Genomic DNA, 25,282 nt, shown 5'->3' with positions numbered 1-25,282 from the left:
ATGCTGCTGTGTGTAATTTCCTATGGGTATTTCTCCATTGATGAGAGCATTCGGGTCCCCTAGGATCCTGCTAAAGGCTTTCTGCACCAGGCACATTCTCTCCAAAAGGATTTCCTATAAATGCTTGAGAGCTACAGTGTCTTGTTCTTCTTTTTGTTTTTCAAGACAGGTTCTCTCTGTTTAGCTCTGACTGTCCTGGAACTCACTCTGTAGATCAGGCTGACCTTGAACTCACAGAGATCTGCCTGCCTCTGTCTCTCAAGTGCTGGGATCAAGATCATGAACCACCACCACCTGGCTTCAGTGTCAAGACAGAGATGGCCCTTTCTCTGCCTGTGGTCCAGCCTCAGGAGCTCCCTCCTGGCCCCGCATCCCCTCTTGCTGCTGTCTGCCCACTCTTGGTAAGGATCTGGATTCTATCTGAAACTCGCTCTGTCATCTGCTGCTTGCATAAATTCTACCCCATTAAACCTAGATAAAAATTAAACGGATGATTCAGGTTAAAGACTTCATAAACTGGAAACCACTGTAATCGGCAGCTATTATTATTATTACTATTGTTAAAGTAATTATAACAGTTATTATCCCCACAGAAGTTATGCTATTACAAGGTCACCCGGGAAAGCCTCTTAGCCTGGCATTCAGTGTGCAGAGGAGCTCATGGCCTTTCAAAGATCCCCCTCTTGGATGCAAACATGCAAACACAGATTCCTTGGGCTGTACTTGAACTCACAGTTCAAGGCCACTCCTAAACCACACGGCTTGGGCTCTGCCTGTACAATATTTCGGCTCAGCACAGGTATATGGGGGGGTGGGGAGCCACAGTTGCCAAGACTCCAAGAGCACAGTCTGCATTTATTTTGTTTAATTCTTACATTATGTTTCAACCTCCTCCTAAGTGCATTTGTTTGCAGAAAGAGCCACGTGGGGAAGTTCAGCCCACAAATAAGAATATAATTATTACACAGTTTAGCAGTGCTTGGGCGTCACCCGGGTATTCAGTGGTACTTCACAATTCAATTGTCTCTCCTTCAAGACCACATTTAATAGGATAAACAATTTCTGCTAAATGCAATAAACGTGAACCTGGGCTGTCATCTCCATAATCAACTCAAATTTCCCATTAGAAGTGGTGGCTGTGATTGAGATTCAGAATTTAATTTGGTGGTGCCTGCTTCGATGTGCTACTGTCAGCTTCCTGGGAGCCTCCCGTCAACCAAAGACAGAGTGGCTCTTCCCTGTCTCGGGGGAATCCTAAAAGAAGATAGATTATAACTCAAGAAAATTATACGGCCTCCGTATAATGAAAGAGATAAAACATTATTGCATTATCCTGTTGAAATAACAGCAGACAGCAAAGCAATAATATTAAGCTAAACAAGGGCCCAGACCCGTCAGTTCGATTGCAGGGGATGGGGGATGCAGGAAAGCAGACAGAACTGCCATGCTGCCTGCTCCTGCCCCAGGCAGTGAGTCCTCAGCTCCTTCCCAGTTTCCTCCTGACTCCACTGGAGATAGCTGGCCAAGGCTAGACTGGAGAAAAGCTTCGGTACCATGGACGTGTTTAGCTTTCAGGACCCAGGACCAAATCCAGCTGCTGCAGATGCAAGGCAAGTGACTTGGCTGAAAACAATTGATTGCAAATGAATCTGATGAACCAAATTACCTTTAGCAAACTGCTTTTCCCCATCCATTTTATTTCAAGAAACTCACCTGAAGTTCCTCAATCAGGGAGATGTGTCCATGGGCAACCAAAGCAATGAAAAGAGGGAATGTATAAGAAATACAGAGCATAACTACTTAGCATTTAAAAAATTTAAAAGAAGATATTGGTAGCTTGGACACCAGTCACCATCCTATTGACCTCTTCAAGCTCCCATCCCCCCACCCCGATAGTATTTGCACAAAAGTCCAGTGAACAAAGGGGAATGTGCAGATCATCTCTTACACTTGGGGTGGGGTTGGGACCCAGGGCACACTACCCCACAGCCAACAGCCCCTTGACCCATTTTCCAGCCACTGTGACCTCCTCTTTTGACTGTAAACATTTTCTCTTGCGGCAATCATTTTTCTGGCCCTTGGCTCCCAGTCACATTCTGTTATTGATCACCATCCAGATCAATTCCCTGATTTCTGCTGCCACACGCTTTGTTTCCTCTACTGAGCATCAAAGCTAAAGTCACTCTCCTGACAAGGTAGCAGCCAGAGGCAGGGCAGTACCATGAAATGCACAAGAGCACATACACACACACATGCTCACATGTGGATGCACACACACGCGCACAGAATACAGTTTTCAGCTGCATTGTATTCCATGAACAGCTCTTTGCTAGCCACGTGCTCATTCAGAAAAGGAGACAAGCCTCCTAGGTAAGAATTTAAAATTCAGGAGCTTCGTCGGCAGCACGATTCTGCCATTTCATAATTGTCTGACCTGGAACAAGTTACTATATTCTCCCAAGTCTGTTTCCCATTTATTTGTCTTGCAAGGTTGTCATGGGAATGGATCAGTGGCACATGGAAATCCTTTCATAGATATTGGCTGTCTTTATTACTAAACAAGACTATGCTTACCAAGGGATGAACAACATCTCATCTATTGACTGTTTCATGATTAGACACCTACTATGTGGTGACCAAGATAGTTTCTGGCTCCTAGACTACGTGAGGGTAGCCAGAGTGCAGAGTGGGCAAAGAGAGGTTTACAATGAATGCTTTACCTGGCAAGGACTGAGGGTTTTGCTTAACCCACTCTTTATTCAAATTAACATGCATCGAACAAACTAAAATCTTTAAAGGACAGAGTGGCATTGCCTTTTGTTGTGGCAGCCATGGGTGGGAGATGGTGTGTGGGAAGCCAGCTGAAGTCTATGAGGTCCAGAGCTTGTGCTGGGTCACCCACCGGCTGGGTCCTTCTCCCTCCTCTAACAGTTGAGTGTTTCTGAAGCAGGGCCTGAACAGGGCCCGCCTCCTTTCTGAGGGAGTGGATTGTCACACTGTCTTTGTCTTGTTTTACTTCCTCCAGAGCATGCAGACCAGTTGGACCAGCAACTCCACCTCCCGTCAATGGGGACATCTATAAGAAAGAAGGACAATGAGAGTGAATTGGTCCTTATTAAACTCTCTTGCTCTAGGAGGAGGGCTAGGGCTGGGTAAATAAGCCAATAGGCTTTGGGAATCTGACTTTCTGATATCTCCCTTGTAAACAAGGCTCTTTCTCTCTGGCCACTGTTTTCTTTGCTCTCTCCTATCATAGGGTACTTACATATTCTACAATTATTCCTTGCCCAGGGTATTCTTGCCTTTCCATTGGCATTATCAATCCTATTAGCCCTTTAGCTCCCAGTAAACACGTATTTCTTCGCAGAAGCCCAGGATCCTTAATCTGCATCACTTTTCTGTATTTTAAGCTCTCAGAACACTTGTAGCAGTTATTGCATAGAAACTTTAAATGTGTTTGTGAAATAATTCAAATAGCATTACTCTTTCTTCTTACATCACAATCTTTGTGATGACAGGGGCTGTACCTGATTTAGTTACAATGAATCACAACATGTAGGCTGGCATATAGTAGGCCTTCTGCAAATATGTATTGGATATTAGGAAGATGAATAGGTGAGTGGGGGTGGGTGGGTGGATGGATAGATGGATAGGTGGATGAGTAGATGCGTAGATGCATGTATAGGTGGTGGGAGGATGGATGGGTGAATGAATGCATGAATATGTGAATAGATGGGTGAGTGGGTGGATGGATGGACGGATGGATAAAATATGTTGGGGGATAGATGGGTGGGTAGATGATGAACAAGTGGGTGGGTGGACACAGGCATGGACAGATGGATGGATGGGTAGATGTGAGTGTAGGAGGGAAATGGGTAGATGGATGGTTTCCAGATTAGACACTTCACAGTTATAAGATACTGGATAGTTTTTCATGGATGGGAGCTATGTTATCTACTATGCTTAATTTGCTTTTCCGGTGTATTAGCCCTCATTCTAAATGACTTATTTGCCTCATTATAAACTTAAGTCAGAACTGTGAGGTAGTAAATAGGATCATGTCCATTTCACAGATGCAAAGAGATCAAGTGTTCAAGTCAGAGTTATTAAATGACGGTGATGAAATCTGAACTCAAGCTGAGTTCAAGAACCCAGCCAAGGTACCCAGTACATAGCAAAGTGCACAGAGGATGTCTAATGCTTTATTAGATATGATATGTCAATTTTAAAGGTATCATCAAAAACTTATAGAAAGGAATAAAAATGAGAGAGAAATATGAGCTTGATAACTCTTATATGACAGAATGGGCAAAGAATTTGAGAGATGGAAGGGACATCTATCTATCTATCTATCTATCTATCTATCTATCTATCTATCTATCTATCTATCTATCTATCAATCATTGAGAGACAAGTGTTCCTGAGTCATGGAGGTGCAGAAGTCAATGGGATATGGCATTACTTATAGAAGGAGGGGAGGAGACACAATGTGAAAAGGGCTATGTGTACATATCTTCAAAATCCTGTGGGCATCTACAGTAGGAATTGACTAATTCCCCTGAGGTATGGGGCATGTTATAGGAATTTCCACAGATGTACACACACACACACACACACACACACACACACACACACACACACCCTGGATTTTGAAAGTTGAATGACACAAAAAGAACATAAGATTTCCACAACAACACAAGAAGGCTTAGGAATTTCACACATTAGCAGTCCTACACCATGGTGCATTCTCAACAGTAGAAATGATAAAATCCTGAAGGAGCCAGGATCCTAAACACCACAATAGCTGTCTCCTAGTCTACACACCACCTTGCTCTTATTCTTTTTAGTCATTATTTACATTTTCCTAGAGTCTATATACCCAACGAACTTTGGAAGACTCATTACCTTTCCGATTGGTAACCTCACAGGCTACACCTTGGAAACCAGCAGGGCAAATGCATTCACAGTGTGATCCTAAAGAAAATAGGGAGAGAGAGTGAAATCAGGACTCAGGAGCTCAGTTCCAAGCAACTGCATTTCCATCAGGTAGCTATGTGGATCAGAGAGTGGGTGGGATGTATGTAACATGAAGGTACAGTGTCAAGACTAGCTCCTTTCCTGGGGGGGTCCTCATCAAGGGGTGTTCATTGCCATCATGAGGATTATATGGGGCTATTGAGAAAATTGCTCCTTAGCTGACCTTTGACTCACATTTATAAGCTTTCAGGATCAGACGTTGCATTAGCAGTCGCTGAGGCCAGTCATCATTCACAAGTAATAGTCTAGTCTCTGCTTGAGTGCCTCGAGGGAGCTTCCCACTCTTTTGAGTTTCACCCTACCTACCTTTGGGAAATTCTGAGCCTTTGGAAGTACTTCTCTATGTTGATCTGGAATCTGCCCCCTTCGGGTGTCTCTCATCTGATCATGAAGAATGTCTCCTCAGGACAGACCCTGTGAATGTCCTCCTCTGACTCCATGGTACCCCTTGCCTCTATTCCACAAGCCAGTGGACAAGAGCTTCTAGTTCTAACTTTCTTGTAAGGCAAGAAAGACAATAGTAATCCTAGGTTCAAACTCTGAGCTGATGAGCTGATCTCCTTTCACTTCCTGGGAAATGACCACCATGGAGGGGACCTTATCTGATGGAGGAAACTGCAGGCCATACCCTGTCTCCTAGCCGCCCCATCTGAGAAACTCCACACATATCCCTCAGTGCCACTGCTGGCCTGGAATCTCCCTCCCCTCAAACATGTTTTCTCCTGTGACCTTCTGGGCTTGCTCTATGGGCATAATCCCTGCCTGACTCTGGCTAGCTCCCTAAGTTGGGGAGTAACCAAGGCTCCTGCTGTCCTGTTTAGGGTGCTGGAATGAACCCTTCCTCTGTCTTGACATCCCACCATAATAAGCCCGAGACTACAACCTCACTCTTCCCGGTTTGTCCCACCCACTGTAGGGATCCTGGGCATGACCCTGAGAGTTAGTCAAGTTCTATTAGTCTGTCCATGATGCCACTTGCAAATCTTCTCACCTCACATTGGGGAGGACATTCACAAAGGATTTCTTTGGGTCAGCCCAGGCTCTCTTCTTTGTCCAGAGTTTGGCTAAATCGATACTTGACCTAAAGGTAGACCACAGGCTCACAGCTCCAAGTTTCAGCTAAATGCTACTGTCACCCTTGATGACCCTGAGGCTAGAGTACAGGTGCTCTGACGGCCAAAGCAGACCCCTCTTTCAGCCACTATTCTGACTCCTTGAGAATTAGAAGTGGGCAACAGCGGCCCCCAGAATCAGCCTCCCTGCAAACTACGCCTTCCACAAAGGACCCCAGTGCTCTCTAAGGTGGTACCTTTCAGGACAGGGACTCCATTGCCTTGGCAAGGAGCACAGTGGCAGGAGCTGACCTCCACCTGGAATTCCTCTAGTGCCTTCTTTATGTTCTGCTTCACTGTGCTGGAGTAGGCGAAGTCTGTGGCTGTCACAAGCTCATACAGGGGCTCAACCTGGGACAGAAGAGACAACACACATCAATTAGAGGCCAAAGCAAAGCCACAGGGAATGGACAGGAAGGGCAGTACACAGAAAATGCAAGATCATCCCGGCAGGACAGGACAGGTGCTCCAGCCTGCAGCTAGATACCTGTCCTCTCTGTCTCCCCCACCTGGGAGACAGAAGTTCATTTGTTCAAGTTCAAATCAATTAACAAGAAATACGGACTAAAGGGTAGGCACAAATCTAAAATAACTGTAACATGAGAATCTCTATTCCCAGGGACGTCCGAAGCCAGAGATGAAGATAGACACTAGTGTACACTAGAGACTTACAGACAGTCTCTGACTTACATGGATCCAACATAAAGCTCTCGCTGCCACCTTCGGAAGGCAAGAGGGTGATTCCCATTTAGTTGAAGTGCACTGTGAGCTTTCCAGGCTAGTGACAGGCTCTCCTGGGAGTACCACACGGGAGCCAGCGTCAGGGGATCCGGCCCAGTCAGCTCCTGGGTCATGAGAAGCCCAAAGCTCCCAGGCTACCGTGCTGCCAAGCTGTGCTCCACAGATCAGGTGTGTCGAATGCATTTCTGCCTTGGTCTTTTCGATTCATGATAGGTTTATCTGGACACAACCCCACCGTGGGTCGAGGCGCATCTGCCCCATATGGTTTCACAGAGGGGAGCAGAGAGGGCTCATCTGTCTCGGTGTGCCTGGAAGGCGATCCTTCGACACCCTTTGGCATACTTTAGGCTCTCCCTGCATCATTCCCTTGAACTTTATTGGAATCACTCATATAATCCAAAAGCTCACTGTAGGAAACCTTACTCCAAGGCTCCCAGACCCTTCCCTCAGCGGCCTCGGAGCTAGTCATTTGATACTACTCTGCTTTCCAAACGTTCCTTTATGATCCTTAAACCTTTCCATGAGGAGTCTCCATTCTCTTCTCCGATTTGACAGTAAGCTGGAAGGGAGAGAGGCTTGGAGCCGCCCTCTCTGTCCTTGGGCACAGCCGCAGATTAACGGTAAAGAGGATGGCTAGCTGAAGTGGGTCTGCGCGAGGCAGTGCGCACAGGAGACGGGGCAGAGGTTAGAAAAGTACAAGCAGACGTCGCAGGTGCTGGTCACTGCACATGCGCGTCAGGGGCTGTGACTTCAGGGTGGGAGGAGAACCAGGGCCAAACTGCTGTTTGGTAGTGTTCTGTTCCTCTCGGTTAGGGATGCAGCTCCAGGGCCTGGTTCCTCTCCAGATTTTGTTTGTGATCCCGTCCTAATTCAGCCCTGGAGAGTTTAGGGTCTGTCTAAATGCAGGCAATCATGCCTAATAGAAGCCTCCAGTGGGAAGAAAATTGCTTCCATTTCTTAATGCATCTGATGCTGACCTTCGCTCCAGTGGGCAAAGCAAGGCCCCTTGGAGGTCCCATTGTCTCACCGGTCTGTGGTCAATGAATTGATCCAGAGGCTGTTTTCAGAGAGACCAGCCTGCTGGTCACACATGGGGGGAGGGTGAAGGGAGGGCGCTTGCTTTACTCCACTGATAAGGTTCTCAACAGTCAGCTTTTGGCTTTTGCTCCGAGCCCCTTGAAAAGCCTACCTTAACCACCATGGTGTTTTCCTACCAAGACACAGCGCTAGCCAGCGGCCAAACCTGATAAACTCTCCACATACACTGCCTCGGGAGCTGAAGAGCTTTAGAAAAGGGCCCATCCTCACAAGATGATGATGATTAGCGCAGTTGTCGGCTGAGGGGAAACTCCAGGTGGTTACACGACTCATTAAAAACAAACAAACAGATAAACAAACAAGAACACGAAGATGACAATCCTGGTACCACAGAATTGGAGTCCAAAGCCTGTGTGTTCCCTACTAGTTTAGGTTGATTACTGATACTGGTGACTCAGGAGTTCCCATCACTAGTCTCACCCATGGGTCCTCCAAACTTTGCAGGCTATGGCAGTTTGCTTTGGTGAAGCAGAAACCGCAGTGGGGCTTCAAGGCAACCCTTTACGTTTCGGTCAATATGGCTGTGCCCATTATTTGCTTACAGTGTGTTTTCCTGCCTCCTTTTGACTCCCTCCCTTTCTTCTCTCTTCCCCTCAATCCGCTACCTCTTTCTTCTGCATCTCTCCCTTAGATCCTCAGTCTTTAGAACAATGGTCACTCGGGTCTTTAACATACTTGCCCTTCGGAAAATTTTATTTATCACACCATTTAGAGGTGAGGCTGGAGAACGTCTATTAAGCTCTACGCAAATCTCTGCAGTGCACCCTATTCTTAACCATGTCAAATAATCATCACCACAGCTAGCCACCACAGGAAGCTGGACTACATACACATCCCAGAAGTCTTCACAGCACTCTGAGAATTGGGTAGTCCCGTGTCTCCTCCTGGGAAAGTTGAGAAAGCTAGGGCACAGAAAAGCTAAGTAGACTGACAAAGGGTGAGCTTGGACTGTTAATATCGTGGTTTGTTGCCCGTTAATCAGGATATTTTTTTAGACCTGTGGACAGTTAGATAATCATACCAAGTTGGTGCATAAATGCAATTTTATATCTCATCTTTTCACTTATACTATGAGGCTCTCTCTGTGTGACTCAGCCTGTGTTGATAAATGTCTTTCTACAGCTTCAGGATACATGGACGGACTGGTTATTTATTCAGCTCCTGTTTTTTCAGCCTCCAATTGATACCTTTGCCCTTTTAGGTTATGCTACTACAAGCATCTAAGGCCAATTTGTCTCTATACATATTTATTTACAAAAAAATTAAAATTGGATCAAATATCATCAACATTTTTAACAGTATGGAGATACTGGTTTAAAATATCTTCTTAGACTAGAGTCATCCTACCCCACAAAAGGCCCCTCAGTCCTCACAGTGCTTTGAGGATTACAGATTTTTAAATCACTGTGATTTGGTAGGTGAAAATAAGACTTATAATGTTACTTTTATTGGGAGAGGTTATTGATTAGCAAACTGATGGGTGTCCATTTTCCTAGAGATTGTATCCTTCTTATGAATTGTGTCTTTTTCACATAATAAGGCTCTTATTTGTGGTAAATCATCATCATCATCATCATCATCATCATCATCATCATCGTCATCATCATTATTGGTGAATTATCTATCTACTTACTAATTAACATTTGTTTTTGTGGTGTGTGTGTGTGTGTGTGTGTGTGTGTGTGTGTGTGTGTTCATGTTGATGACATAGAGGTCAGAGGTCAACCCTGTGTGATGTTCAGGAGCCATATACCTTGTGTTGTTTTGAGACCATCTCTCACTAGCCTGGAGCTCATTGATTAGGCTAGGCTGGCTGGCCAATGAGCCCAGGAGTCTGCCTGTCTCTGCCTTCTCAGCACTGGGGTTACAAACACAGCCCACCACACACAGCTTTTTTTTTAAAATAAGGGTTCTGGGGGACTGAACTCAAGTCTTGATGCTTGTACAATGAGAAATTTACCTTCTGTGTCCCTAACTGACATGGTTTCACTGGAATAGTGTTAACACATTGCATTTTATATCTTCTTTTGCTTTAAGAAAATCTTTTGAGTGAATTTGCTTCTGCTTATCAAAGATTTCGGCTCTTCTTTTGAACATAGCCTCTCAAAAGCAGGTTTACATGTGATAGGACTGCAGATCCTCCAAAGCAGGGTTGCACATCGTAGGGCTGCATCTCAGCAGAGGAACACAGAGAGTTGTAGCTTCCAAAATCTGGTTTGCACAGGGTAGGGATACATCTCTTTAGAAGAAAGTTTGCACATAGTAGGGCTATAGATCCTCAGAGGCAGGTTTTCATACAGTAGGGCTACAGTCTTCAGAGGAAGGTTTTCACACAGTAGGGCTGTAGGTCCCCAGAAGCAGGCTTTCAGTGTGACTTGTTCTGACCACTGACAGGTGAGCAGGAACAGAGTGAAGTAACTTCAGACTTCTAGTGATCTTCAGAGCCATTATCAGCTGCATCTGGGTGTCTGAATGACCATATTGGGCAGAGCACTCTTCTCAACGCTTCTTGGGCATGTGTAATTGGGAAGTTGATTCATATTGAACTAAGATGCTCAGGTATGGTTGCTTCTCTGCAGTATGACCTAGGCTATTCTGACTCTGTGTGAGCACCACTTACATTTTCTCCTTCTGCCCTAGGTGATGCAATGTCTTCATAAGCTTTAGTTCAACCCTAATACCTCACTACTGCAGAAACATATGCAGACGACAGACCAATGATTAGGATTACCAGTTAAATACAAGACTCCCAGCTCCACTCAAAAGTCAGATAAGGAATAATTCAAGAATAACTATGTTCCATTCAACACACAAGAGATGCTTATACCAAGAAAATCATTCCTTCTTTATCTGAAGTTCAATGCCGGCTACTCTGTATTTTTATCAGCTAAATCTGACAACCCTTTTTGTTTTGTCTCAAAATGCCTTTGGAGTTCACCCACTGAGGAACATTTCACCAGGTCACAAAGCTTTTTTTCCTTTAAAGACTAGAGTTGCTGGTACACTGCATGTTGGAATGGCTTCGGCATTTGATTTTTACTCCTGGGGAACCATTTGTTCCTAAAAGCAAAACATGTCAGCAGGGTGTTGCAGTATTGTTTTGTTTTGTTTCCAGTACTTCTGCTCAGGTTTCAACACCGTGTTCATCCTGGGTTGTCAGGGCAAGGCAGATTCTCTACTATGTGCCTGATGGATGTATGCGCACATTCAATCTTGTTGCTTGCTCAGGAAGGAGTCTTTGTGGCTTCGGTTTCTACTTCTGTACTCTATCCATCATATTTCTTTTCCATCGCTGTTTTAATCTCCTTGTCTTTTGTTTCTACATTATAAGAGCATTTTTATAGTACCTTCCACATCACTGACTCAATTTTCTGCAGTGTCAATTCTGTTCTTTATAGTTTCCAATGTGGGTTTTAATTCTGCCATTGAGTTCTTGGTTCCCCACATCCAGCTACTTTCTTTTCATCTGATTAGTGTCTAAACAGCTCAGCTTCTATTTTTATTCCATAAATTCCTCGTTTTTCTTGAGTTTTATTGTTGTCACAAAGCAAATGCATTCTCAAATTTACTTCTATTTTTCTATTTTATAGGCATATGCTCATTTTCTGCAGCTTGAACATAATTTCCATCTTTTTTGTTCTTAAAAAAATCTCTTTATTTATCCATTGCCATCTCTAACTCTTCTTTTAACAAGATGCCACCTCTCCCTGTCTGTGTTTACCAGGAAACAACATGAGCTAGTTCTTGCTTGCATACCTTGCATCTGCAGAAATCTCATCTCAGGTCTTCTCATAGGACAATTTATTATATTCAGGCAGTAGCATAGGAATTGTTTATCCAGTGGGCTCTGCTGTCCTGAAAATCAGCCATCACTCCTCCTGGAAAGCTGCCTCTGTTGAGAAGCCTTATTCTGAGATAATGTGAAAGCAGCCTGCAGTTTCTGAGACCACAGAGAGTGCATGAAGCGGGAGACGGATAAACATGGGTTTGCAGAGCAGGTGACATGCACAGAGGTGCATAGAAGTCTCCTGCACTTCTGTGTCTGTCCTGCTGTGCATCTTAAAACACTCTCTTCTATCATGCCCCACTTGATGCAACCAGTTTGACCTCAACAGTCCCTAGCCCAGACAGGCACATTTGGCCTCACTGGGAAACCAAGCCATCCTCCCTAGGTCTCAGTTTTAACAATTACCAGATAGGATATCATAGTACAGGACAAAAATTCAGATGTCTGTTTTCCTCTGAACTCCCCGTTCTCTCTCACACCTGGCTGTGATGCCATGCAATGTCACCATGGCATCAGTCAAGCTTGAATTTCTCTGGAGCTGCCTGCAACCCATGGCCAGCTGTATCTCTCTTGTGATTGTCAGTGACTGTGCTGTGAGTGTCATTAGTGAATAAATACAGACGCAAGAATTGAGTGACAGCCTTCGTGTTCTGTGGAGATCTGTGTTTGACACATAAATGCAGGTCCTGTTGGAAAAATGGTTGGGGTCAGGACTGCAGAGTCTCGCATCAAGGTCCAGTCTCCCATTTTCCCTCCTTGAATGCAAAGAGAACTCTCAGGGGATGGACAATGGTCCATCAATGACAGTACAGGCACCAGCAAGAAGAGAGTGATGTCAGGCATGCTATGGGTACTGTGCAGCTGTCCCCACAGGCAAGGACCTACTATTGCTGATGTGTGTGACAGTCCTGTTTTAACAAGCATCTGTTTAGTTTATTTACAGTTGCAGGATTCTTCTCGTGTGGGAGTCAGGTGGTGAGAATCATTATTTTTTTTCTATTCCCCAAAGCCCATAGGGGGAGGAAAGAAGACAGACTCTCTTGTCTAGACCTAACAGATTCTTGAACAGCCACAGATGGACATGACCTTCCTGACCCTTGACTTGTTACAAAAGAAGGCAAGCACATTTGACAGGCAGACTGCTGAAAGCATTACTCTAGATACCATTCCTAATGCTCCATCAGTGCTGTGAACTCAGTAGGTGCTTCAAGCACATTGGTTATTATCATCACATCTTGCACTCTCCTAATAGATGGGTATGCATGCTGCTGACCTACTGTCCTTCCTAGGTGGCTCTTTCATCTTGTCACATCTCTGTGTTCCTCTGGCATCTTCTAACAGCATGGCACATGCTAATTTCCTTAGTAAATTGGGGACCAAGGGAGGTGCTTAGAATCTTTAGGTGGCATGGAGTGGTGTGTTCTAACCATCTCACATCTATTTTCTATTATAATACACATAGCTCAAGATAGGGGTCTGTGTCTTGATGATCTCCATATTCCATACATAGCTCACAGTAGATTCTCAGAACCATGTTCCACACAGAAGTGGAGTGGGCATAGTGGCCACATGTACCTTCATTTTGATGATTGCTGGGTTGTACTGCACGGCATCTCCCCATTCCCTCATCAGCTCAGCTGTTGGCAGCTCCCTGTAGGCCAATGTGGTGATGTACTCACTGGTCCCTCCTCGTACCAGAACCACCAAGTCTTCTACCATGGTGCTCCTCTTGTTTCTGTCTGCAACAGACAGGAAGAGTGGCACAGAATCAGAGGGTCTACTTTTGTGCCTTGGAATTTACTTCAGCTAAAGAAACAATTGAGATCCCATGATTATTAGTGAGCTTGTCTGGGAGACATGGGAGAAGAAGACTTGTTCTTGACCATAGGGAAGTGATAGGGCAACTAGAAACTTACCCAATCATGCATAGTACAAATGAGGAGAACAAGGATAGATTCATCATGAACATATACACATGCTAATTATTGAATTAGTATATGGGAGAGAGACAGAGAGAAGTAGGTGATAGATAGATAGATAGATAGATAGATAGGCAAAGAGAGTTGTACATAGATAATAGATACACAGAAAGATGATTGGTAAATAGACACATAGATGATAAATAGATGACAGATAGATATGGAAAAATAGTAGACTGGCAAGCAAGTGGGCAGACAGGGAGAAAAGCATTGTAATTAGTGAGGCTTTGTGGGTGATGGCGATGTTCTGTTCAGGGACCTGTATAGGCACTATGCTACAAGACTCCTTAGAAGAGTCTAATGTGTCCTGCCCCACCACAATGCACAAATAATCAACAATATCAGCAACTCATTCTCAAGTGTAAGTGGCTGCTCCAGCTAGCAGCTAATTCCTGCTTTTGTGCTTTGCTGCATACTTGTATACTGCTGCCACTGTGGGAATCTTCACATGGCAGGCAGACCCGTACAAAGACGACTGGGGGAAAGCAGGATCAGAACACTGCCACACAGTCTCAGTCCTACTCTCCACAGGCTAGCTTCCCAATTCCCCATACTGCATCCAGGTATCTGCTTCTAGACCCTGGCTCTCCACCCAGGCTGCCTTTACCCCCAACTCTAGCCTGGCTTTTTCTGCCCTGTGGCCTCTGCCATATGGATGGTGCTGGGCCAGATTTCCTAATCTCTTTGGCATGCTTTATGTCAGGTAAGGCCCAGCCTCTGCCACCTTGCCTTGGCCCCCAGCATTCTATCTCTAGCCAGGACCACTCCCAGCCCCTAGAGTAGAGTGATTGTTATTAGCACTATGTGCAGTAGTACTCACACTCTGGTTATAATTCATGGTTCTGGAAACTTAGCCTTAAAGTTTCAGCCTAGATATTGGCCTTTTTGCCTTTTACCTACCCCACATGCTCACTGTGAAAATGGGAATTCAACCTCATTCATTTTTTTGTGTTTATTCATTATACTAGTAGGAAGTATTTATTAGATTATTATTTTCATTGAAATGCTTTGGACTATCCCATGCTTAAAGAAAGCCTGCGACCAATGGTACTAGGGAGAGAAAGGGCTACAAGGGCAGAAGTTACATGAGCCTGTCTTACCTTTGATTTCTTTCAGAATACCATTGCATTTCTTCTCCGACACACCCAATTTGAGGTAGACTTTAGAGACCGCACCACCAATTCGGAAATCTTTTCCAGCACAGGCAGAAACATCGTCAAACGTGTAATCTGAAGGAAAAAGGAAAGATGTCCATGATCTACTAGGTCATTCACTTTGTCCCTTTTCCTATGGTTGACTCTAACCCTAACCCTTCCTGGTGTCCTAGGGTCCTGGGTTCAAATAAACATGTCCTCAATTTGGAGACAAGAGGTACAGGGGGCAGGGCAGAGACCCCACAGAGATCAGTCCCAAGTTCCTGCTCTAGCCTCCTCCTCAGTGTCTCTGAGGGTAGCTGCAGCCTTCAAAGAGGTCATGTGTTCAGAGCTGGCCTTTAAAACTCAGACTCCTCATCAGGTACTCTCTTAGTTAAGGTTACTATTGCTGTGATGAAACATCATGACCAAAAGCACATTGGGGAGGAAAGGGTTTATTTAGCTTACCATCACAGTTCACCATCAGAGGAAGTCAGGACAGGAACTCAAGCAGGGTAGGAACCTGGAGGCAGGAACTGATGCAGAGGCCATGGAGGAGTGCTGCTTACCGGCTTTCTCCCCATGGCTTGCTCAGCCTGCTTTCTTATAGAACCCAGGACCACCAGCTGAGGCCTGGCTCCACCTACAATGGGCTTGGCCCTCCCACACCAATCACTAGTTAAGAAAATGCCCTACAAACTGGGCAGTGGTGGTGCACGCCTTTAACCCCAGCACTCGGGAGGCAGAGGCAGGTGGATCTCTGTGAGTTTGAGGTCAGCCTGATCTACAGAGTGAGTTCTAGGACAGCCAGGACTGTTTTACAGAGAAATCCTGTTTTTTAAAAAGCAAATAAATAAATAAATAAAGTAAAAAAGATGAGAGAGAGAGAGAGAGAGAGAGAGAGAGAGAGAGAGAGAGAGAGAGAGCGCCTTACAGTTGGAACTTATGGAGACATTTTCTTAAGTGAAGTTCCTCATCTCAGATAACTCCAGCTTGTGTCAAATTAACACAAGACTAGCCAGCACAGGTACCTAGTGACGGATCCAGTGGCTATGAGCTAGCTCCAACCCTTGCCTGCCCTGGTATACATTTCTCTAATCTTTGATAAAGGAGGAAGAGGTCTGCGTTAATTGGTTGAAGTAATGCATATATAAGTCTGAAAGTACCAGGGGGGGTGGGTGTACAAATTTCCCCTACTTATTTGAGGATCCCTTCCTACCTCATCCTCCCAAAATTCTCCCCAAGGTATCTTCTTCCCTGGCGCTTGCTGAAATTTATGTAAGACCTTTCTAAATTGTTTTAAATTTGGCTGAGGAAGAGAGGTTTGTTGACTACTAGGCTTTTTAGCATTATTAATGTAGAACAGAATTTTCCCCAGAGTAGTCTGAACCCTTAAAATACAAATCTCATTGAGATAATAGGTATTACAAGAAAAAGAGCCTCCATGGCCATGCAAATTTTTTAACTGTGCATGAAATGAGGCAGGGTTTTAATCTCTGTCTTTGGCAGCACTCTGGAGAACTCTGAGGGTGACGTCAATTGAATATTTCTGAACTGTATGATTCTCTAGGCCATTTATAGGGGGCAGTTTTAGAAACCATGGACAGAACCTTTGCAACAACTCTGTTGGAGGACACTACCTTTGATCTTGGTAGACCCAAGTCCTGAAGACATGCATTTACATCCTATGTCCTCTTGCAAGTACATTGGAAGTCTAAGTCCTGGCCCTGCTGATAAAAACCATGTAACCTAAAACAGTTCACAGAACCAAGCAAGTGCTCAGTCCTGAGGCAGAATACTGGAATAGAAAGCAGGATTCACAGCCTAGACTGGTAATTGAAGACAGTTGGAAAGATCTGGAATGTTTATGGGCAAGATGGAAAGAGAGGGGAGTGTTGGGACTGACCATTAGTCTGGAAAACCACAGTAGTATAAGCCCTCACTAGTGAAAGTGTCATCGCTGGGCAGTGGTGGCACATGCCTTTAATCCCAACACTCGGGAGGCAGAGCCAGGTGGATCTCTGTGAGTTTGAAGCCAACCTGGGCTACAGAGTGAGTTCCAGGACAGGCTCAAAGCTACACAGAGAAACCCTGTCTTGAAAAACCAAAACCAAAAAAAAAAAAAATAAATAAAGTGCTGGGCATCATCTCCAAAGGTGGTAGAAAGACAGAACTTTGGATCTTGCCTAACTAATTCAAGTGTGAATGAACCATTGGTCACAGGATGAGCCTATGGTATTAACTATAAAACAAATATAAGGACTAGGACTTATAAGGACAGTCAGAGTGCTTGTCTTACAAAATAAGTAACAGAGTTTGGATCTCCAGAAACCCATGTGAAGGCGAGGTGGGCACCATGGCCTGCATGTAATTGCAGCTCCTAAATGTGGAGACAGGGGATCCTCACAGCAGGCTGGCTAGGGAGACTAGCCATATCAACAAGCTCTAGGATTGATTGAGAGACTGTGCTCCAATTGCTATTGTGGAAGAACACAGAGGATGTTTCTTGGCATCAACCTCAGGCCTGCATATGCATGTGCAATTATTTATACATGAACCCACACATGCATGTGCTCACACACATGCAAAAAAAACCCATGATGTATATACACACATATATAAACACATGAAAAATGGAAAAGAAATTTGGAGGTAGATCTGAAGAAACTCATTGGAGAATAGAAAAGAAATTGAAGTTGATTCCTAAGCCTTTGGCTTGTGCCTCTGGCTGGATGGTGGAACCATTTCGGAGATGTGGAAACCACAGAAGAAACCAGGTGCAGTGATCCAGTGATCCAGGATGAATATGTGACCTGGTATTCAAGCTTGGATCCTGTTGGATACAGAAGCTATGGAAAGGAGGATCACCCAAAGAGAGAGAGAGTTGGTCTGGGAGGACCAACATGGCCAAGCCCAAAAGAGAAGGATAAAGACCAAGGCCTCTATGGAGGTACAGCTAGGTTAGGGGGAGGAAAATGAGGATACAGTTCAAGACTCTTCCACCCAAGCTTTAGTGTAAGACTCTGTCACTTATCCCTGTGCTGTCCAGGACAGGTGTGTCCCTTGGGCAATGCACCTCCTCGCTCCATGAGGTCTTTGTTCATGATAAGTGTGTACTCGTAAATGCCCCCAAGCACGGCCTCGGTGATGAAGTGGGTCCCAAAGTCACGAAGGAGATCTCGGTACTCCCCGTAGCTGTACTCTAGGGGAAGGCTCTTCACCCTCTGGAGGAATTCATAATGGAGCATGAGGCTTCTAGACTTCAGCTTGTAATGGGCCACTTCAAGGACAGAGCGTGCATGCAGAAACTTGCTTTTCTAGACGAAATACCAACATGGGAAAAACAGACCTTTACAGTTAGGAATTGTGAATGGGAAAATGAACTTTACAAATACCATCCACTGTTCTTGCCCGGGGTCATCATGCTTATGATTCCTTTAGGATATCTGAGAAGATTTCAGTTCTCATAAATATTCCAGCATCCTTTTTGGCTTGGATGACTGCATCTTGTTACAGGAGCAAATGAAGATAGTGAAGGAGAATCAGAAACCTGCACTACAGGGAGAATGTGGCCACTTGAGGCCACACAGATAGGGCCAGCATTTGCTAACTTGTAAGCATCAACCATTCACCTATGTCTTTTGAAAACAAAAACCTATACCACTCAAGGTGAACAATAGTTCCTTGGGAAGGTGACCATGGCAGGTATCCATAAACCATGGCCTGTAGAACATGTCTCCTGCCTGTTTTGCAAACACTATCATTCCCATTCACTTACATATTGTCTGCAGCGTCTGTCACACTGCAGTGGCAGAGTTGTGGAGTTGCAACAGAGACCCTCCCTCAGTATTGTGTAATGTCTCAATTATTTACTCTGGTCCTTTCCAGGAAAAGTCTGGAGTCCCCTGGAAGTATGGCATACACTGAATGCTGGTGTTGCCAGATGAGAGCTTGGTATCACCACATGAGAGGTGATGGGACTTGCATGGGGTTACATCTAGGTCCTTGCATGGGGGAAAGCAGGGATGGGGGTTGGGGCTACTCTATTCCAACTGATCCCTTCAGCTCCGAAGAGCTATTCAGCCTTGCATGAACTGTCACTAAAACCACCAACTTTGGTCCAACCTGGCTTGCTGTCACCCCATTCTAGTCCTGTCCAGTGACTCAGAACCCTTTTTCTCTTACCATGACTGCCTAAGCAGTCACTGAGTACTTGGCTCACACCTTTGCCAAATCTCCTCTGCTCTATCCCTCTCTGCAGCTTTATGTAAGTTGTCAGAACCAAAATGGAGTTGACTGTGGCAGCTCTAACAGAAGGAAAGTAAAAATACATCAGGCCTGGAAGTTATGAAGGAAGGGTACTCTTTCATGATTGCCTAATAATAGGAGCTGCCATGGAAGACAGCCACAGCAACCACATACAAAAATACACTACTTCACGGGGCCTTTGACCAGTTACTGCCCAGCTTCAGAATGGTGCCACCCATGGTGCTAGAACCAACCCTGTGGCCAAGGACTGTTGTTTGCAACCCTCCTTATTTTTGCCTTTAAAAATGTTCCTTGCATTAATCCCCTGAGAACAACACAGCTGACTAGAGCATGCTCACTCCCGTTGCGATAGTCCACGGTTCCCACATACACAAAGGCATTCTCTGACAGTCTTTTCTGACTGTTATTACAGTTGACACATTATTATAAAACTTCCTCTCTGCTCTCCCTTTTCTCACTAATCTGCTTTCAGTGCCAAGATCCTAAACCTCTGAAAACATTATGACAATACTCCTTCAGGCAAAAAACAAAAACAAAACAAAAAACCAAAACCAAACCAAACAAACAAACAAAAATAAGCAAACATGGCCGCGTTAGCTCACTGTTGCCTTCCAAGAGAATCGGCTCTCTTACTTTGGATACATAACCTTCACATTCCATCCACCAGTTCTCTGTCTGCTGTCAGCTGCCCTGACACTGAGTGTTCCTCTCCATGCCTGTCCATTTTCCATCAGCCACACTGTGTATCGGCCTTTATCCAACTCTGTACTGACCCCTAAACCTGCATGAGGTAACCGTGTAATGACCATTTCCTCTGCTTCTAAGTTCTTCTGGATATGAGTTTATTTGTCTTTCAATTCTCCATTTAGCTCTTGCCTATTTAATACCATCCCTGGAAGTCCCAGGAACTCTCCTTTTCTAAGCTTGCAGAACACCTCACTCTGATTTCCTTTAGAACTTACACTGTGCTACATTGCGGCTGATATAAATGATGAAGTGATATATTGCTTACAAGCTTACATCTCCCACTAGACTGAGACTATGAAGGCAAGAACAATTTGTTATATATTTTAAAAAGAGCTCAAAGAGATAAGTTTGAAGGTGCCCAACAAAAAAAAGTTACAAATCAAAGAGACATAAATGCTAATTACTTGGATTTGGTCACTATACCTTGCATATATGAACCAAATCATCACACTGTAACCCAGAAAGATACCTGATTTTTGAGATAATACATCTAAGTGAACAAAACAAACCTTGTAAAATTTGTCTTAGGACCCAAGACTCATGTCAAATTATATACATGTTAGCATTGCAGAACTGGCTATGTGAATCAGAGAGGTAAGGATGGGGAGGAGAAGAAGGCAGGCCATGGGGTCCCCACTGTTTCCCTTCATAATAAAGTCAATGCCTGTGGTCAGTCCTGTCCTTCATGCCTATAGCTCAGTGGGGAGTGCCTACTATGTACCATCCTGTCTAGAGATGAAGGAAACAGATTTGTCCCCCAAAGGGCCCGATCCACATGACAAGTCAATAGACGGAAGACAGTGACAGACTATTAATGTCGACTACCTGTTTCCTGCTGCTGACTATATCTGCAGCAGGGGCCTTTCAGAGGCCCTCACAATTTCTTTTGTTTTCATATAAACCACTGTAGACTTTAGGTCTTGGTTTCTTTTCTCTCATATCTCCTTAGATTAATTGTCTATTACATCACTCCTGTGTGAAAATTCTCAGTAACTAGTAAAAACTTCATACTTCTTTACCCCAGAATTCGAAGTCTTAAGTCTGCCTATTAGCCTATCACCCATTTCTTTAACACATTACCCCAATCACTTCCCTCACCACTGCTTTTCTCCCACCAGGATACTGGCTTTATGCTTACCTCGTGGTCAAGGACTAGACAAGGATTAGATTAGTATTGTGGAATATCTCTGGGGCGAGGTGAGAGTCAAGCCACTGTGTTTGAGGGAAGCACAAGGCAGAGCAGCCTGGGCTAGTAACCTGGGGTGAGGGAGCTGATAAGAGGTAGAAAGAAAGCAAGAGAAAGAGGGGGTGATGGTAAAGGCAACCCCACCAGATGTCTAGGAAGTCACAGAAGAGTGGGGTCACTTTTTAGACACTTATCTCAAACAAAAGTCTAATTACAGTGGGTTGAAAAACCTCCAGGATAGGTTTCATTGGGGGCAAATCTACACAATAAACTTATTGAAAACCAAAGGAAGGGCTTATAAAACAAACAAACAAAAAACAAAACCAACCAAAATCAAACAAACAAACAAACAAAAAACAAAAAACCCAGAAAATAACATTACTAGGCTTGACAATCTCCAAAAAGCAAGTCAATGTGAGACTAAGATGTTATCTACGAGGGTATTTTCAGGACAACAGAAACTTTCTTGTTTACTTGGACCAGGGATAATGTGGAATTCAGACACATCTGTGAGCATAAAAGAACACACATACATTTAAAAGCAATAAACTGATTTTCTTTCAAGAACAAGAAAGAACTCTAAGTTGGGTGGGAAGGGGCGCGGTGTGGGGGGAGGGGGACTTGGGAGGAGTTGGGGGAAGGAAATGAACATGGTCAAAATACGTTTATGAAATTCTCAAAGAATAAATGAAAATAAGCCAATCAAAGCCGCAGACAGGTACTTACAGTGTGGGAGAATCGTTTGGTTCTTTGAATGTAATGTCTACCTCCATTGCTTTCTTCTTTAACTCCAAACTCAAACATGCCAACTATTTTAAAACCAAACTTGAAACCGGAATTGCTGGTTTCTTTCTTTGTCACATTGTGTTCAAAATCTGCATATGATTCATATTCTATAAATGCAAATTCATATTCGCCTTGGGTCTGTAGGAAGAAAAGAAAATGTGTTTTTTAATATGCTTCGGTTGAAATTGTCATCAGGTAGTCACTGTGTTCTTGCTGTACAGCAGAGCTCTGCTAGGGACTCTGCAAACACAAAACTATCAGGGACAGCTTGCATCCCTGCCTCCGGACCCCTGCTCCAGCCAGAGAGACAGACACATTCAATACTACAGTTCAAGCTGTGTCGGGGGTGTCGGGGCTGTGGATTGGTCTTCAACAGAGGCGTGAAGCAAAGCAGGAGGGTCTGAGCAAGTGCTGGGACACTGGTATAGATGAATCAGAAGGTGCAGGAATGAGGGAAACGAGTGGGTGTCGTGAAAGAACATTCTGGACAATGGAGGCTTTTGAAACTCTTGTTCTGAACTGTGACTTACTGTGAGCATGAGCCAAGAGAGTCATTCTGGGACAGCTGGCTGGTTAAGCTGGAAGGAGCAAATCTAGATGTGAAGTCACAAGGCAAGAAGGAGGTGCCAGGAGGAGTGCGGTGCACTGATGATGTGGGATGGAGGCAGCAGCAGGGGAGTGAGGGAGACTGAGTTACCACTTGTCTTAGAGAACTCAACAGAGCTGTATGCTAAGTCATTAGTGCTCACTGTCCTTGAATAGGGGAACTGACCAGTCATCCCCACTTCCATTCCCATGGGCATCTGGATACTTGTAATTTCTATAAAGTCCCACAGCACAGGAAGGGAACAGCAATGATGTCGTTGTGACCTAAAGGGGGGCTTCTGGAATATTGGTGCTGCTTTCAGAAGGTGGATGACTTGGAACAGTTGGCTTCTCTAGGACCCAGTTTCTCCATATACAAAATGGAGATGACAGTTGTCCCTCTCATTAGACCTGTTCTGAGGACTGGGCTCACACAGGAGCCTGTCAGAGCTTTTACTAAATGCTGGCTAAGGAGAGTAACAGTTGGAAGCTGCACATGATGGGATCTGGCTCCTGTAATATGTCCTTGGAAAGCAGAGGTTGAGAGAATGGACTAGACAACTTGATGGAAGGTCTGTTTAGTCCTAGGCTGTTTCCTCCTTTTGATGGTCAATAAGTATTGCATAAAGGACCAGAAATGGAGGATGAGGAGAAAGGAAGTTGCCCAGCCTTCAGAACTATATGCTTTTGGTCATGGAAACCACCACCAAGATGTATTTCTCAGTCAAACCCCCCTTTACTTTATAGCTGAGATACCTGAGGGCAGAGTGGAAAAGGAACTTGGCCTAAAGTAAAATGTCTTCCCATTAGATGGCAAGGGTTCTGGTAGTGTATCTACATAGTGTATTCCATAGTCTACTCTGTGATTGGTGTGTCTGGGAGTATATAGGAGTCATAGTACAGATTTATATGGGTGCAGCTTTTTATTTAATTATTTAAAGGTTTATTTGTGTGTGCATGTGTTTATGATTGTGTATGTATGTGTATCTGTAAATGAAGGTGTCCACAGAGGCCAGAAGAGGCTGCCAGATGCCCTGGAACTGGAGTCACAGATGGTTGTGAACCACCTGATGTGGGTGCTGGGAACTTAACCTGTGTCATCTGCAAGAGCAGCTCCTGCTCTTAATCACTGAGCCATTGCTCCCGCCCCGGCGGGAGGACATCATTTTATGAATTTAGGTACTCAGATCAATGCCTGGCCTGATAGGCAAAGACACGGTAGCAATAGGAACAAGTGTTAACATGAGCTGAGGACTCCCTGTGACAGCAGGTATGATGCTGTCCGCTCAGCCACATAATCTCACTTACCATGTCACTTCAGGGAGGAAGTTTATAACTTCCAATATAAAGATAGGACAAGAGAGGTGCTGAGCATTTAGGACTTCGTAGGCAATGAGCAGACAAGCCAGTACACTTATGTGACGCCAAATCCTAAGCTCCTTCTTTAGTGTAGCTATTGATACTATTGTACTAACATTACAGCCATTATAGTTCCTGTTGCTGTTGCGTTACCCGGCACACTGTCAGCACAAAGTCTTGTGTTAGAGCACACCCACTGGATATCAGAAGACACCGGGGCTCCAAGAGAAAGGGGTACAGAAAAGCTGCACAGCTAGCAGGCTTCAGAGTGCTCAGTGATTCCCTCACTGCCAGCAGCAGCTGCCTGGCTGTCCCTTACCTGTGGGGTGTAGCCTTCCACATTGTACGGCTTCCTAAACTTGGTGTTCAGGATGTAGTGCGGGGAGCATCCTCCACCATAATACTGATGATCGAGAACGGGGCCCTCAAAAGTGTTTGTGAACAGGTTTATCCTGGAAGGAAGGCACAGACGGGGTGGAAAGCTTAGGATTTAGGGTTGGGTTACCTTTGTTGGCAGTTAGCAGATCCCACTGGATGAAACGCAAAAGTCCTGGTTCCACAAGCAAGGCCCTGGGAGTCTGGTTCATGCCAACTCAACACTCTCTGTTTTAAAACCTTGTGTTGTTATTTTATGTGTAAGAGTGTTTTGCCTGTATATATGTCTGTACACGATGTGCATGCTTGGTACAGTATCTAGAGGTCGGAAGAGGGCATCACATCCTCTTAGACAGTTGTATGTGCTGGGAATTGATCCCAGGTCCAGTGGAAGAGCAGCCAGAGTTCTTAACTACCGAGCCATTTCTTTAGTCTCACAAGCTTAGTATTTTCATCTTAGACCACTCCCAACACACCTACCCAGCCCTGTCTCTTGCCCTTTGTTCTCTTGCTGGTGTGCTCTGCTCCTCCCAGGGGAAGCCCCTCTCCTATAGGCTTAGTTGGACTCCACTACTGACTTTGGATGTCTTCTCTGCTTCTTTCTGACTATGTGATCCCTCGGGCTCACTTAACTTTTGAGGGCCTCAATCCTGAGAAGAGCTCCCATCCCAGTGAAGAGTCTCTCTCTAATGACAGTCTTTAAGGGTCAAGATAGGCAAGATTGTCTAGGGAGGAGGTAACTTCTATTCCCATTCACTGCCTTGCTTGCCAGTGGCATCCTTTACAGTGATTCTTATCATGCAGAAAGTCATGGTCTCACTCATCCATCTGCCGGCTTAGATGCGGCAGGATGTGGCAAGTAAGCAGAATGAATGCTGGGCCTGTTTGGTCCTTTCTGACCTTGCTCCTTTGACCTTACAGAAGATTGGACCAATGCTTATGTCCCCAGAGGCTGAGACACACATGGACTACAGACCTATCTTGGAAACCCACTACTTCACAAAGTGCTCAGAACCCCCTTCTTTTCAGCATGGTTCATGCTGCGAACTAGGGACAGACCCAGGTTAAACCTATGACATAAGTTGTCA

General features: G+C 44.7%; 1 protein-coding gene across 2 annotated transcripts in view; it reads right to left on the bottom strand.

The window, feature by feature from the left end:
• Window positions 1-2,773: 2,773 nt before the first annotated feature.
• C8b (complement C8 beta chain) overlaps window positions 2,774-25,282 on the bottom strand; it is a 38,409-nt gene continuing 15,900 nt past the window's right edge. The window contains exons 5-12 of one of the 2 annotated variants that reach the window (XM_059256014.1): window positions 24,139-24,271; window positions 21,816-22,013; window positions 17,964-18,204; window positions 14,855-14,983; window positions 13,351-13,514; window positions 6,347-6,500; window positions 4,906-4,974; window positions 2,774-3,076 (exon numbers count right to left, since the gene is read on the bottom strand). In XM_059256014.1, coding sequence (XP_059111997.1) covers window positions 2,925-3,076; window positions 4,906-4,974; window positions 6,347-6,500; window positions 13,351-13,514; window positions 14,855-14,983; window positions 17,964-18,204; window positions 21,816-22,013; window positions 24,139-24,271 — 1,240 coding nt within the window. In that variant the 3' untranslated portion in view covers window positions 2,774-2,924. The remainder of the gene's footprint in view (window positions 3,077-4,905; window positions 4,975-6,346; window positions 6,501-13,350; window positions 13,515-14,854; window positions 14,984-17,963; window positions 18,205-21,815; window positions 22,014-24,138; window positions 24,272-25,282) is intronic. The other variant, XM_059256015.1, reaches the window with a different exon arrangement.

This window comes from Peromyscus eremicus, chromosome 2, assembly GCF_949786415.1.
Source record: "Peromyscus eremicus chromosome 2, PerEre_H2_v1, whole genome shotgun sequence".
Lineage (NCBI taxonomy): Eukaryota > Metazoa > Chordata > Mammalia > Rodentia > Cricetidae > Peromyscus > Peromyscus eremicus.
Note: the sequence above shows the minus strand (reverse complement) of the source record. Positions and strands in the feature narration are given on the sequence as shown.